This window comes from Scyliorhinus torazame, chromosome 4, assembly GCF_047496885.1.
Source record: "Scyliorhinus torazame isolate Kashiwa2021f chromosome 4, sScyTor2.1, whole genome shotgun sequence".
In the NCBI taxonomy this organism is placed as follows: domain Eukaryota; kingdom Metazoa; phylum Chordata; class Chondrichthyes; order Carcharhiniformes; family Scyliorhinidae; genus Scyliorhinus; species Scyliorhinus torazame.
In genome coordinates, this window is record NC_092710.1 from 97,836,975 (window position 1) to 97,851,086 (window position 14,112).

Genomic DNA, 14,112 nt, shown 5'->3' on the forward strand with positions numbered 1-14,112 from the left:
TTGGTAATTTACAAGGTGCATTCACATTACCATAATGTACGTCATTTACAAGATGCATTCACATTACCGTAATGTTGGTAATTTACAAGGTGTATTCACATTACCGTAATGTTGGTAATTTACAAGATGTATTCACATTACCTACCGTAATGTTAATAATGTACAAGGTGTATTCACTTTACCGTAATGTTGGTAATTTACAAGGTGCATTCACATTACCATAATGTACGTCATTTACAAGATGCATTCACATTACTGTAATGTTGGTAATTTACAAGGTGTGTTCACATTACCGTAATGTTGGTAATTTACAAGGTGGGTTCACATTACCGTAATGTTGGTAATTTACAAGGTGGGTTCACATTACCATAACATTAGTAATTTACAAGGTGCGTTCACAATATCGTAATGTTAGTAATTTACAAGGTGCGCCCAAGGTGGGCAGCACGGTAGCATTGTGGATAGCACAATTTCTTCACAGCTCCAGGGTCCCAGGTTCGATTCCGGCTTGGGTCACTGTCTGTGCGGAGTCTGCACATCCTCCCCGTGTGTGCGTGGGTTTCCTCCGGGTGCTCCGGTTTCCTCCCACAGTCCAAAGATATGCGGGTTAGGTGGATTGGTCATGATAAATTGCCCTTAGTGTCCAAAATTGCCCTTAGTGTTGGGTGGGGATACTGGGTTATGGGGATAGGGTGGAGGTGCTGAACTTGGGTAGGGTGCTCTTTTCAAGAGCCGGTGCAGACTCGATGGGCTGAATGGCCTCCTTCTGCACTTTAAATTCTATGAAACCATAATGTAGGTCAATTACAAGGTGCATTCACATTACCGTAATGTTAGTAATTTACAAGATGTATTCACATTACCATAATGTTGGTAATTTACAAGGTGTATTCACATTACCGTAATGTTAGTAATTTACAAGGTGTATTCACTTTACCTTAATGTTAGTAATTTACAAGTGTATTCACATTACCGTAATGTTAGTAATTTACAAGGTGTGTTCACATTACCGTAATGTTGGTAATTTACAAGGTGGGTTCACATTATCATAAAATGTTGGTAATTTAAAGGTGTGTTCACATTACCGTAATGTTGGTAATTTACAAGGTGGGTTCACATTACCGTAATGTTAGTAATTTACAAGATGTGTTCACATTACCATAATGTTGGTAAAGTAATTTCAAGGTGTGTTCACATTACTGTAATGTTGGTAATTTACAAGGTGTGTTCACATTACCATAACAGTAATAATTTTCAGGGTTCGTTCACAATACCGTAACGTTACTAATTTACAAGGTGCGCCTATATTACCATAATGTAAGTAATTTAAAGGGTAGGGCAGCACGGATGCACTGTCATTAGCACTACTGCCTCATGGCGCCGAGGACTTGGATTCGAGCCCGGCCCCGGTCACTGCCCGTGTGGAGTTTGTACATTTTCCCCATGTCTGTGTGGGTCTCACCCCCACAACCCAAAAAACTGTGCAGGGTAGGTGATTTGGCCGTGCTAAATTGCCCCTTAATTGGAAAAAAAATTGGGTACTCTGAATTTTAAAAACAAAAAACAGTAATTTACAAGGAGCATTCACATTACCGTAATTTTGGTAATTTACAAGGTGCATTCACATGACCGTAATATTGCCAATTTACAAGGTACGTTCACATTACCGTCATGTTGATAATTTACAAGGTGGATTCACATTACCATAATATTGCCAGTTTACAAGGTGCGTTCACATTACCGTAATGTTAGTAATTTACAAGGTGTGTTCACATTACCGTAATGTTAGTAATTTAAAGGTGGGTTCACATTACCGTTATGTTAGTAATTTACAAGATTTGTTCACATTACCATAATGTTGGTAAAGTAATTTCAAGGTGTGTTCACATTACTGTAATGTTGGTAATTTACAAGGTGTGTTCACATTACCATAACAGTAATAATTTACAGGGTGCGTTCACAATACCGTAATGTTAGTAATTTACAAGGTGCGCCTATATTACCATAATGTAAGTAATTTAAAGGGTAGGGCAGCACGGATGCACAGTCATTAGCACTGCTGCCTCACGGCGCCGAGGACTTGGATTCGAGCCCGGCCCCGGTCACTGCCCATGTGGAGCTTGTACATTTTCCCCGTGCCTGTGTGGGTCTCACCCCCACAACCCAAAAAACCGTGCAGGGTAGGTGATTTGGCCGTGCTAAATTGCCCCTTAATTGGAAAAAAAATTGGGTACTCTGAATTTTAAAAACAAAAAACAGTAATTTACAAGGTGCATTCACATTACTGCAATGTTAGTAATTTACAAGGTACATTCACATTACTGTAATATTGCCAATTTACTAGGTGCATCACATTACCGTAATGTTGATAATTTACAAGGTGGATTCACATTACCGCAATGTTAGTAATTTACAAGGTGCATTCACAATACCGTAATTTTGCCAATTTACAAGGTGTATTCACATTACCATAATGTTGGTAATTTACAAGGTGCGTTCACATTACCGCAATGTTGGTAATTTACAAGGTGCATTCACAATACCGTAATTTTGCCAATTTACAAGGTGCATTCACATTATCATAATGTTAGTAATTTACAAGGTGCATCCACATTACCGTAACGTTGGTCATTTACAAGGTGGGTTCACATTACCGTAATGTTGGTCATTCACAAGGTGGGTTCACATTACCGTAATGTTGGCAATTTACAAGGTGGGTTCACATTATCATAATGTTGGTAATTTACAAGGTGCATTCACATTACCGTAATGTTGGTAATTTACGAGGTGGGTTCACATTACCGTAATGTTGGTAATTTAAAGGTGTGTTCACATAGCCGCAATGTTGGTAATTTACAAGGTGGGTTCACATTATCCTAACATTAGTAATTTACAAGATGCATTCACAATACCGTAACGTTACTAATTTACAAGGTGCGCCTATATTACCATGATGTAAGTAATTTAAAGGGTAGGGCAGCACGGATGCACTGTCATTAGCACGACTGCTTCATGGCGCCGAGGACTTGGATTCGAGCCCGGCCCCGGTCACTGCCCGTGTGGAGTTTTGTACATTTTCCCCGTGTCTGTGTGGGTCTCATCCCCACATCCCAAAAAGACGTGCAGGGTAGGTGATTTGGCCGTGCTAAATTGCCTCTTAATTGGGAAAAGAAATTGTGTACTCTGAATTTTTAAAAAAAAGTAATTTACAAGTAGCATTCACATTACCGCAATGTTAGTAATTTACAAGGTGCGTTCACATTACCGCAATGTTGGTAATTTACAAGGTGCATTTACATTACCGTAATACTGCCAATTTACAAGGTGCGTTCACATTACCGCAATGTTGGTAATTTACAAGGTGCATTCACATTACCATAATGTTAGTAATTTACAAGGTGCATTCACATTATCCTCATGTTAGTAATTTACAAGGTGGGTTCACAGTTCCTTAATATTAGTAATTTACAAGATGCGTTCACATAACCGTAATGTTGTTAATTTACAAGGTGCATTTACATTACCGTAATACTGCCAATTTACAAGATGCGTTCACATAACCGTAATGTTGTTAATTTACAAGGTGTGTTCACATTACCGTAATGTTAGTAATTTACAAGGTGTGTTCACTTTACCATAATGTTGGTAATTTACAAGGTGCATTCACATTACCGTAATATTAGTAATTTACGAGGTGCATTCACATTACTGTAATGCTAGTAATTTATCAGGTTGGTTCACATTACCGTAATGTTGTTAATTTACAAGGTGTATTCACTTTACCTTAATGTTGGTAATTTACAAGGTGCATTCACATTACCGTAATGCTCGTAATTTATAAGGCGGGTTCTCATTACCCTAACTTTGCACCTTTAAAATATTCAGTATTACAGTAATGTGAACGCACCTTGTAAATGACAACATTATGGTAATGTAACACACCTTTCACTTTCCATCATTTCGGTATTTTAAGATGTGTTCACATTACCATAATTTTGGTAATTTACAAGGTGCCTTATCATTTATGTAATGTTGTTAATTTACAAGTTACACTTACATTACTGCAATGTTGGTAACTTACAAGGTGCATTCAGATTACTGTAATAATGGTAATTTAGAAGGTTTATTTACATTTTTGCAATGTTGGTAATTTACGCGGTTCACTCTCATTACCGTCTTGTTAGTAATTTACAAGTTGCATTCACATTACCTTACTGTATCCAAACTACTGTAATATTGGTAATTGTCAATGTGCATCCGTGCTACTGTAATGTTTGTAATTTGCAAGGTGCAGTTACATTACCATAATGTTGGTAAGTTACACTGTATGGTCACAGTACCATAATGCACATTTTACAAGGTGTGTTCACATTACCGTAATACTGAATATTTTTGAGGTGCACTCACAGTATCGTAATATTGGTAATTTCCAAATTGCAATCACATTACCATAATTGTGGTAATATTCTAGGTGCGTTCATATTACCATAATTTTTGTAATTTACAAGGTACTTTCGCATTACCGTAATGTTGATATTTTAGCCGGTGTGTTCACAGTAATGTTGGTAATTGCAAACACATTACCATAATTACGGTAATATTCTAGGTGCGTTCAGATTACCATAATTTTGGTAATTTACAAGGTACTTTCACATTACCGTAATGTTGATATTTTAGCCAGTGTGTTCACAGTAATGTTGGTAATTGCAAACATATTACCATAATTATGGTAATATTCTAGGTGCATTCATATTACCATAATTTTTGTAATTTACAAGGTACTTTCGAATTACCGTAATGTTGATAATTTAGCCGATGTGTTCACAGTAATGTTGGTAATTGCAAACATATTACCATAATTGTGGTAATTTCCTAGGTGCATTCACATTACCATAATGTTAGTAATTTACACGATACACTCACATTACCACAATGTTCGTATGGTACAAGGTGCACTCACTTTAAGATAACGCTGGTAAATTTATACGGTTCTTTCGCATTACCGTAAATTTTGTTAACTTACAAAGTCCTTTCTCATTACCGTAATATTGATAATTTAGCCAGGGTGTTCACTATAATGTTGGTAATTTGCAAGGTGCTTTCACGTAACCATAATGTCGGTAATTTACAAGACGCATGGACATTACCGTTATCTTTGAAATTTACAAGTTGCAGTCACATTTCTGATTTGTTGGAACCACAGAATTCTTACAGTGCAGAAGGAAGCCATTTGGCCAATCGAGTCTGCTCCGTCCCTTTGAAATAGCACCCTAGCTGGGCCCACTTCCCTGCCCTATCCCCATAAACCCCTCTAACCTGGGCATCTTTGGGTAATTTATCATGGTCAATCCACGTAACCTGCACTTCTTTGGACAGAGAGGAAACCGGACCACCAAGAGGAAACCCACAGAGACAAAGGGAGAAAGTGCAAACATCCACACAGTCACCCAAGGCTGGAATTGAATCCAGGTCCCTGGCAATGTGAGGCAGAGGTGCTAACCACTGTGTCACCCTGACACTCGTTGGTAATTTACAAGGTGCGTTCACATTAGCGTAATGTTGGGAATTTAAAAGGTGTATTTTCAGTAACCCAATTTTGGTCATTTACAATGTGCACGTTGACATTCCCGAAATGGTGGTAATTTACAAGGTGTTCACATTACCGTAATGTTGGTAATTTATAAGGTTTACTCACATTACCGTAACATCGATACTTTACAAATTTCACTCACATAACCGTAATGTTGGTCATTTTCAAGGTTCACTCATATTACTGTAATGTTTTTCATTCCCAAGGTGTATTCAGATGATCATAATGTTGATAATGTTACAAGATGTGTTCATATCACCGTAATGTTGGTAATTTTCAAGGTGTGTTCAGATTACCATAATATTGGTAACTAACATGGTGCGTTCACATTTATCGTAATAAGAACATAAGAACTAGGAACAGGATTAGGCCATCTGGCCCCTCGAGCCTGCTCCGCCATTTAATGAGATCATGGCTGATCTTTGTGGACTCAGCTCCACTCTCCGGCCCGTACACCATATCCCCGAATGCCTTTATTCTTTAGAAAGGCATCTATCTTTTTCTTAAAAACGCTTAAAGAAGGAGCCTCAACTGCTTCACTGGGCAAGGAATTCCAGAGATTCACAACCCTTTGGGTGAAGACGTTCCTCCTAAACTCAGTCCTAAATCTACTTCCCCTTATTTTGAGGCTATGCCCCCTAGTTCTGCTTTCACCCGCCAGTGGAAACAACCTGCCCGCATCTATCCTATCTATTCCCTTCATAATTTTATATGTTTCAATAAGATTCCCCCGCATCCTTCTAAACTCCAATGAGTACAGTCCCAGTCTACTCAACCTCTTGTCATAATCTAATCCCCTCAACTCTGGGATCATAGATTATCATAGATTATCATAGAATTTACAGTGCAGAAGGAGGCCATTCGGCCCATCGGGTCTGCACCGGCTCTTGGAAAGAGCACCCTACCCAAGGTCAACACCGCCACCCTATCCCCATAACCCAGTAACCCCACCCAACACTAAGGGCAATTTTGAACACTAAGGGCAATTTATCATGGCCAATCCACCTAACCCGCACATCTTTGGACTGTGGGAGGAAACCGGAGCACCCGGAGGAAACCCACGCACACACGGGGAGGTGTGCAGACTCCGCACAGACAGTGACCCAAGCCGGAATCGAACCTGGGACCTTGGTGCTGTGAAGCAATTGTGCTATCCACAAGGCTACCGTGCTGCCCTTAGTGATCAACCTAGTGAATCTCCTCTGCACTCCCTCCAGTGCCAATATGTCCTTTCTCAGGTAAGGAGACCAAAACTGAACACAATACTCCAGATGTGGCCTCACCAACACCTTATACAAATGCAGCATAACCTCCCTAGTCTTGAACTCCATCCCTCTAGCAATGAAAGGCAAAACTCGATTAGCCTTCTTAATCACCTGTTGCACCTGCACACCAACTTTTTGCGACTCGTGCACCAGCACACCCAGGTCCCTCTGCACAGCGGCATGTTTTAACATCTTACCGTTTAAATAATAATCCATTCTGCTGTTATTCCTCCCAAAATGGATAGCCTCACACTTGGCAACATTGAATTCCATCTGCCAGACCCTAGCCCATTCACCTAACCTATCCAAATCCTTCTGCAGACTTCCGGTATCCTCTGCACTTTTTGCTTTACCACTCATCTTAGTGTCATCTGCAAACTTTGCCACATTGCACTTGGTCCCCAACTCCAAATCATCTATGTAAATTGTGAACAACTGCGGGCCCAACACTGATCCTTGAGGGACCCCACTAGTTACAGGTTGCCAACCAGAGAAACACCCATTTATCCCCACTCTCTGCTTTCTGTTAGTTAACCAATCCTCTACCCATGCTACCACTTTACCCTCAATGCCATGCATCTTTAGTTTATGCAGCAACCTTTTGTGTGGCACCTTGTCAAAAGCTTTCTGGAAATTAAAATATACCACATCCATTGGCTCCCCGTTATCTACTGCACTGGTAACGTCCTCAAAAAATTCTACCAAATTAGTCAGACACGACCTACCCTTTATGAACCCATGCTGCGTCTGCCCAATGGGACAATTTCCCTCCAGGTGCCCCGCTATTTCCTCCTTAATGTTGGTAATTGATAAGTTACACTCGCATTACCATAATATTAGTAATTTACAAGGTGCATTCACATTACCATAATGTTAGTAAATTACAAGGTATGTAACATTACCTTACTTTTGGTAATTTAAAAGGTTCACTCACGTTACCGTATTGTTGGTAACTTCCGAGGTGCTACCAAACTACTGTAATATTGGTAATTAAAAAGGTGCATCTATGTTACAGTAATGTTTGTAATTTACAAGGTGCAGTCACATTACCGTAATATTGGCAATTTACAAGGTTCAGCCTCACTGCCGTAATGTTATTTATTTACAAGGTGCACTCATGTTGGTATTATTCAATGTGCATTCACATTACCATAGTGTTGGTATTTTACAATGTGCGTTCACCTTATTGTAATGTTGTCATTTACAAGGTGCGTTACATTACCGTAACATTGGTAATTTTTGAGGTGCACTCACATTACAGTAATGTTCATAATTTACAAGGTACAATCACAGTACTGCAAAGTTGGTAATCTACAAGCTGTGCGCACATTACCTAGTGTTGTTAATTTACAAGGTGCATTCATGGTACCGTAATATTGGTAATTTTCAAGTTGCAATCACATTACCATAATTTTGGTAATTTACAAGGTCCTTTAGCATAATGTTGGTAATTTAGCCAGTGTGCTTACAGTAATGTTGGTAAATTACACATTTCCATATTGTTAATAACTTAAATGCTGCATTTACATTAATGCAATGTTGGTAATTTACAAGCTACTTTCACTATACCGAAATGGTGGAAATTTACAGATGTGTTCACATTACTGCAACTTTTGTCATTTACAATGTGCGTTGGCATTACCATAATGTTTGTAATTTACATGGTAATTTACAAGGTGCCTTCTCAGTACTGTAGTTTTGGTAATTTACAAGGTGTGTTAATATTAACGTAATGTTGGTAATTTACAAGGTGCGTTCACATTACCGTAATGTTGATAATTTCATGGTCTTTGCACGTTACTGTGCTGTTGGTAATTTGCAATGTGTGTTCACATTACCATAATGTTAGTAATTTACGTGGTCCTTGCGCATTACCGTACCATTGGTTATTTACAAGGTGTGCTCACGTTACCATAATGTTGATCATTTATAAGGTGCATTCATATTACTGTAATGTTTGTAATTTGAGATCCTTGCACATTACCCTACTGTATTTACAAGGTGTGTTCACATTACCGTAATGTTGGTAATTTACAAGATGCATTCACATTACCGTAATGTTGGTAATTTACGAGATTGTTGCACATTACCGTACTGTTTGTAAATTACAATGTGCACACATGTTACTGTAATTTGGGTAATTTACAAGGTATTTTTCTCATTCTTGTAATGTTGATAATTTAGACAGTGTGTTCACAGAACAGTAATGTTGGTAAATTACAAGATAGTTTCAAATTACCATATTGTTGGTCATTGAAACGGTTCATTCACATTAACGTAACGTTGGTCATTTACAAGGTGCTTTCACATTACTGAAGTTTAGAATTTAGAAGGAGCATTCACACCACAATGTTGTTAATTTACAAGGTGCACTCACTTTACCATTGTGTTTGTAATTTAAATGGTGCATCTAAATTATGGTAATGTTGTTAAATTACAGGGGGCATTCATATTGCAGTAATGTTCATACTTTACAAGGTACAATCACAGTACCGCAATATTGGTAATCTACAAGCTGTGAACACATTACCAAAATGTTGATAATTTAGAAGGTGCAGATTACTGTAATGTTGCGAAGTTACAGGATGCCTTCACATTACTCTACTGTTGGTCATTTATAAGATGCGTTTACATTACTGTATTGTTGGTAATTTAGAAGGTGTATTCAGATTAAAAATGTTAGTAATTTACAAGGTGTGTTCACATTACAGTAATGTTAGCAATTTACAAGGTGTGTTCATATTACATTGTTAGTAATTTACAAGGTGAGTTTGCATTACCATAATGTTAATAATTTACACGGTGTTCATATTACCATAATTATGGTAATTTACAAGATGCGTTCACATTACCGTAATGTTGGAAATTTAGAATGTACATTCACATTACCGTAATGTTATTAATTTACAAGGTCCGTTCACATTGTCATAATGTTCGTAAATTACAAGGTGCTTTCACGTTATCGGAATGTTTAATAATTTACAAAGTGCGTTCACATTACCGTAATGTTGGTAATTTACAAGGTGTGTCTATATTACCATAATGTTAGTAAGTTACAAGGTACGTTCACAGTATTGCAATGTTAGTAATTTACAAGGTGCGTAAACATTACCATAATGTTGGTAATTTACAAGTACGTTCACATTACCATAATGTTGGGAAATTACAAGGTGCGTTCATATTACTGTAATGTTGATCATTTACAAGGTGCATTATCATTACCATAATTTTGATAATTTACATGTGCGTTCACATTACTGCAATGTTGCTAATCTACTATGTGCACACACTTCACCGTACGTTCACAATACCACAATGGTGATAATTTACACGGTGCACTCACATGAACAAAATGTCGGTAATATACCAGGGACTTTCAAATTACCGTAATATTGGTCATTTACAGGTTGCATGCCCATTACCGGAAAGTTTGTAATTTACAATGTGCGTCCACATTACTGTAGTTTTGGTAATTTACAAGAATCTCCTACATTACCATAATGTTGGAAATTTACAAGGTCCCTTCAGATGACCATTTTGTTGATTATTCGCAAGGTGCATTCACATTACTGTAATGTTGGTCATTTACAAGGCCCCCACATTACCATAATGTTGGTAATTTACATGTGGCGTTCACTTTAACGTAATGTTGATAATTTACAAGGTTCGTTCAGATTACATTAACGTAGGTCATTTACAAGGTGGGTTCACATTACTGTAATGTCAGTAATTTACAAGATCTTTTCAGATTACCGTACTGTTGGTAATATACAAGTTGCATTCCCATTACTTTAATGTTTGTAATTTGTAAGGATCACCTATGGTACGTAAGGCATGTCATATCTGATTCAAAGTTAGTTCTGTGCCTGATATGCCCACCTCCAGATCGTCGGAAGTGGGATATAATGTGCATCATGATCCTGTGGCAGCCATGGTGCACAGACCAATGTGGACATTGTGACAGATTGATTTTAGCTGTCTGGGACCCTGTGAATATTCTCCCACCCTAAGCTCAGGACAGAAATTTGGGATGTATCTGCATACTTATCCTGTGAACGTTACACAGTTTAATACCCGGTCTAACACCTGGGTAGCAAAACCGTGCATCACCAGCGACCACACCCCCACGGCTGCTCCATCAGTCTCACCACTATGAGCTGACTTGACGAGACCCCAACCATCCTCCCTAATCCCCCAACAACCACCTGACTAATCAAGGCCACCCAATCATCCTCCCATCGCCCGACGACATCCTCGACCACCTGACTCATCCTCCAACCACCCAGACATACTGCCCCAATATCCACACCACCCGACGAATGCCCTGGCCACCCAATTTAGTCCCCCCCGACCAGACTTGACTAGCCCCAAACACCCAACTACCTTTCCAACCAACTAACTACCATCCAGACTTACTTGACTACCCCACCAACCAGATCTGACTACTCATTGACACAATGACCTACTCACCTGCCTCAGCATTCACCCACCAACCCATTGCTTCCACTCATCCACCTACCCACCTCACCAACCTACCCACCCAGTCAGCACCTCACTCATGCATTCCTAAGCTCATTCATTTATTGGAATATTTGGGTCTTTAAAAACTTACCTGTATGCAGCAGCTACTGTCATGAAAGGGGGCATGTCCACATGCTAAGATTGACCTATGACACCTGTGGCCTCCCAGCGGCGTTCGTGGGCGGGGTGCTCCTTTTAAAGAACTGCATAGCCCAGTGCCCTTTGATGGCGATGGCCTCCTCCTGGCCTCAGCGATCGATCACTGGGGCCTGGCCGCAATGCCCACCAAGGCCACCACTCATGGTGGCGCTGTTGAGCTATTGGTTTCCTGATTGGGCTGGCGGCTCTTGGGGATGATGGGGAGGGGGGCTGGTGGTGGAGGGTATGGGCTCCTGTGCTTATTGGGATGACAGACACATAATTGGACTCCCCGGCGGATGACCTTTCATCAGATCTGGAGAAGTCAGAAATGTGATGGTGAAGAGGGTGGGTAAAAATAACAAAGGAGAAAGTCTTTGATAGATAGGAAAGCAGGAGAGATTTAAATGGCTAAAGGAATGGTGGTGCATGGATGGTTGAGCAGCAAGATGGCACTGCTGCCTCACAGCACCAGGGACTCTGGTTCAATTCCGACCTCAGGTGACTGTGTGGAGTTTGCACTTTCTCCCCATGTCTGCATGGGTTTCCTCCGGGTGCTCCGGTTTCCTCCCACAGCCCAAAGATGTGCAGGTTAGGTGAATTGGCTATGCTAAATTGTCCTTTAGGATGGGGTTAGAGGAATGGGGGGGGAGGGGATTGGTCCTAGGTAGGGTGGTCTTTCGAAGGGTCAGTGCAGACTTGACAGGCCGAATGGCCTCCTTCTGCACTGTATTCTATTCTATTCCATAATTCTATGAATGGAGTGGAAATGGGACTAGCAAAAATATATTACTGTGATGTTTAATTGATGGCCAGCACGGACAGGATGGGCCGAAGGGCCTCTTTATGTGCTGCCATATTCTATGACTTAATTGTCAGACATTACTGTGATACATCAAGTCAGTTACTGTAACCTGATTGCAGATTCTGTAGCTGTGTAAATTTTTTTTAAAAACCCTCTCTTTATGTTCCAACCATTTCTCCAGACTGGAGTCTCTTTGGGAGTTAAGACTGAGTGACTCCCACACCCCCGGCCCCAGCCTGAAAAACAGTTCAGTCAGCACTACTTCCTTATTGTGTTCTGGAGAACTTTATAAGCCGACGTAAATAAGCAGGATTCTCTCAAAATACAAATGATAATAATCGAACTGGCTTTATTTTTTATTTTGCAATTGCCTTCAGGTCGTGCATTCGGAATATAAAATATATTATTTATTTCCAGTAACGCTTGCTGCTACTGTGTGTGTATGGTTTGCACCATTTGTGCGGCTGTCCTGACCAGTTGAAGGAAAGCTTTCACGGATGGCGCTGGAAAGCAAAGCACCTGAATTTTCTTGTTTTTAAAAAAAGGCGACACTCGGCCTCCATCTCTCTCCTCCACCCTCTGCCTGGCGATGCACCTTGTGTGTTTAGTTTGTGAGAGAAATCCCTCCCTTTCCACCCTGCTCCTCCTCGCCGCCTGCAGCAAAAAACATCCCCTCCTCCCCCCGGTAACTCGCTGATGCTGTCCGTTTTCACGGTGTGCACACACACACTCACCCCGAGGGAAAGCTCCTGGAGTGAGACTCCAGGCTGGATGTAGCAGCAAATAGTCCATTAACATCACTGCACGCCGGCGTTTCAATCAAGCAGTACAGGTATTGCTTTGTAAACAGTAATGAACAAATGTATCTTTCATGTTGATATCCAGTGGAGATGTTACAATGATTCCTGCCCTGTGTCTGTGTGTGTGTGAAATAGTTAATGTGTCTGTCTCTCCTCCCTTCTCTCTCTCTCTAACTGTCCGTCAAATCTAATGTATTCCTTCTTCCAGGAACGAGTCTACCGGCGCCTGGTCCACTCTGGGATGTAAAACTGTGCTTACCGATGCATCCCATACCAAATGCCTGTGTGATCGCCTGTCGACATTCGCCATTTTGGCTCACCAACCCACAGAAATAGTAAGTAACCAAGGGGGGAAATAAATAATCTTCATTAACAAATTCCCATTTTCTTTGAAACTGTGGCAGATATTATGAAATATCATTCCCCGCCCTCACCCCCTCCCGCTCTCTCTCTCTCTAAAGCGGCTGTGTAAAGATCAGTCTTACTGCATCTAAATCCTCCAGTCATGTGGGGGTTTTAATAAATAATTGAATATGGTTTTACACCGAGTAGTGATAATCTGGGGATAAGGGAGAGGAACTAGTCAGCACTTGGTTGAAATCGAACCTAAGTGGGGATTAGCTGCTCCTGCCACCTTGATGAGAATGTGCCTTTTTTTTTTAACCAAAAAAAGACTAGATTTTTACGATGTGCTCCTGAGAACAGTAAGGTTTATTCTTGTTGAGTATTGCTATGTAGTCGCTTTTGAGATCAAACTGCGATATTTTGAATGCCTTTGAAAAGTAAAGGAGAAATTCCTCCACATTGTAATGGAGACTCAGAAATGTGTGTTGGGGTACCGTTATTCGTGCTGACCGCCCCCCCGTGAATTGACCATTCACGCCCTGTTTTAAAAAGAGCAGAAACTAGCTCGTTTTATATGTCAGAGAATAAAGAGACTCGTTGGCCAGCGAGACCAGGTACCTAATTGATCACCCGTCCAGAAGGCAAGGA

The 14,112-nt window shown here is 40.3% G+C and overlaps 1 protein-coding gene across 11 annotated transcripts in view; it reads left to right on the forward strand.

The window, feature by feature from the left end:
- Positions 1–14,112, forward strand: part of adgrb3 (adhesion G protein-coupled receptor B3) — a 1,156,404-nt gene that overhangs the window by 740,805 nt on the left and 401,487 nt on the right. For all 11 annotated transcript variants that reach the window (XM_072498355.1, XM_072498358.1, XM_072498361.1 and 8 more), the window contains one exon: positions 13,328–13,454. In XM_072498355.1, the coding sequence (XP_072354456.1) occupies positions 13,328–13,454 (127 nt within the window). The remainder of the gene's footprint in view (positions 1–13,327; positions 13,455–14,112) is intronic.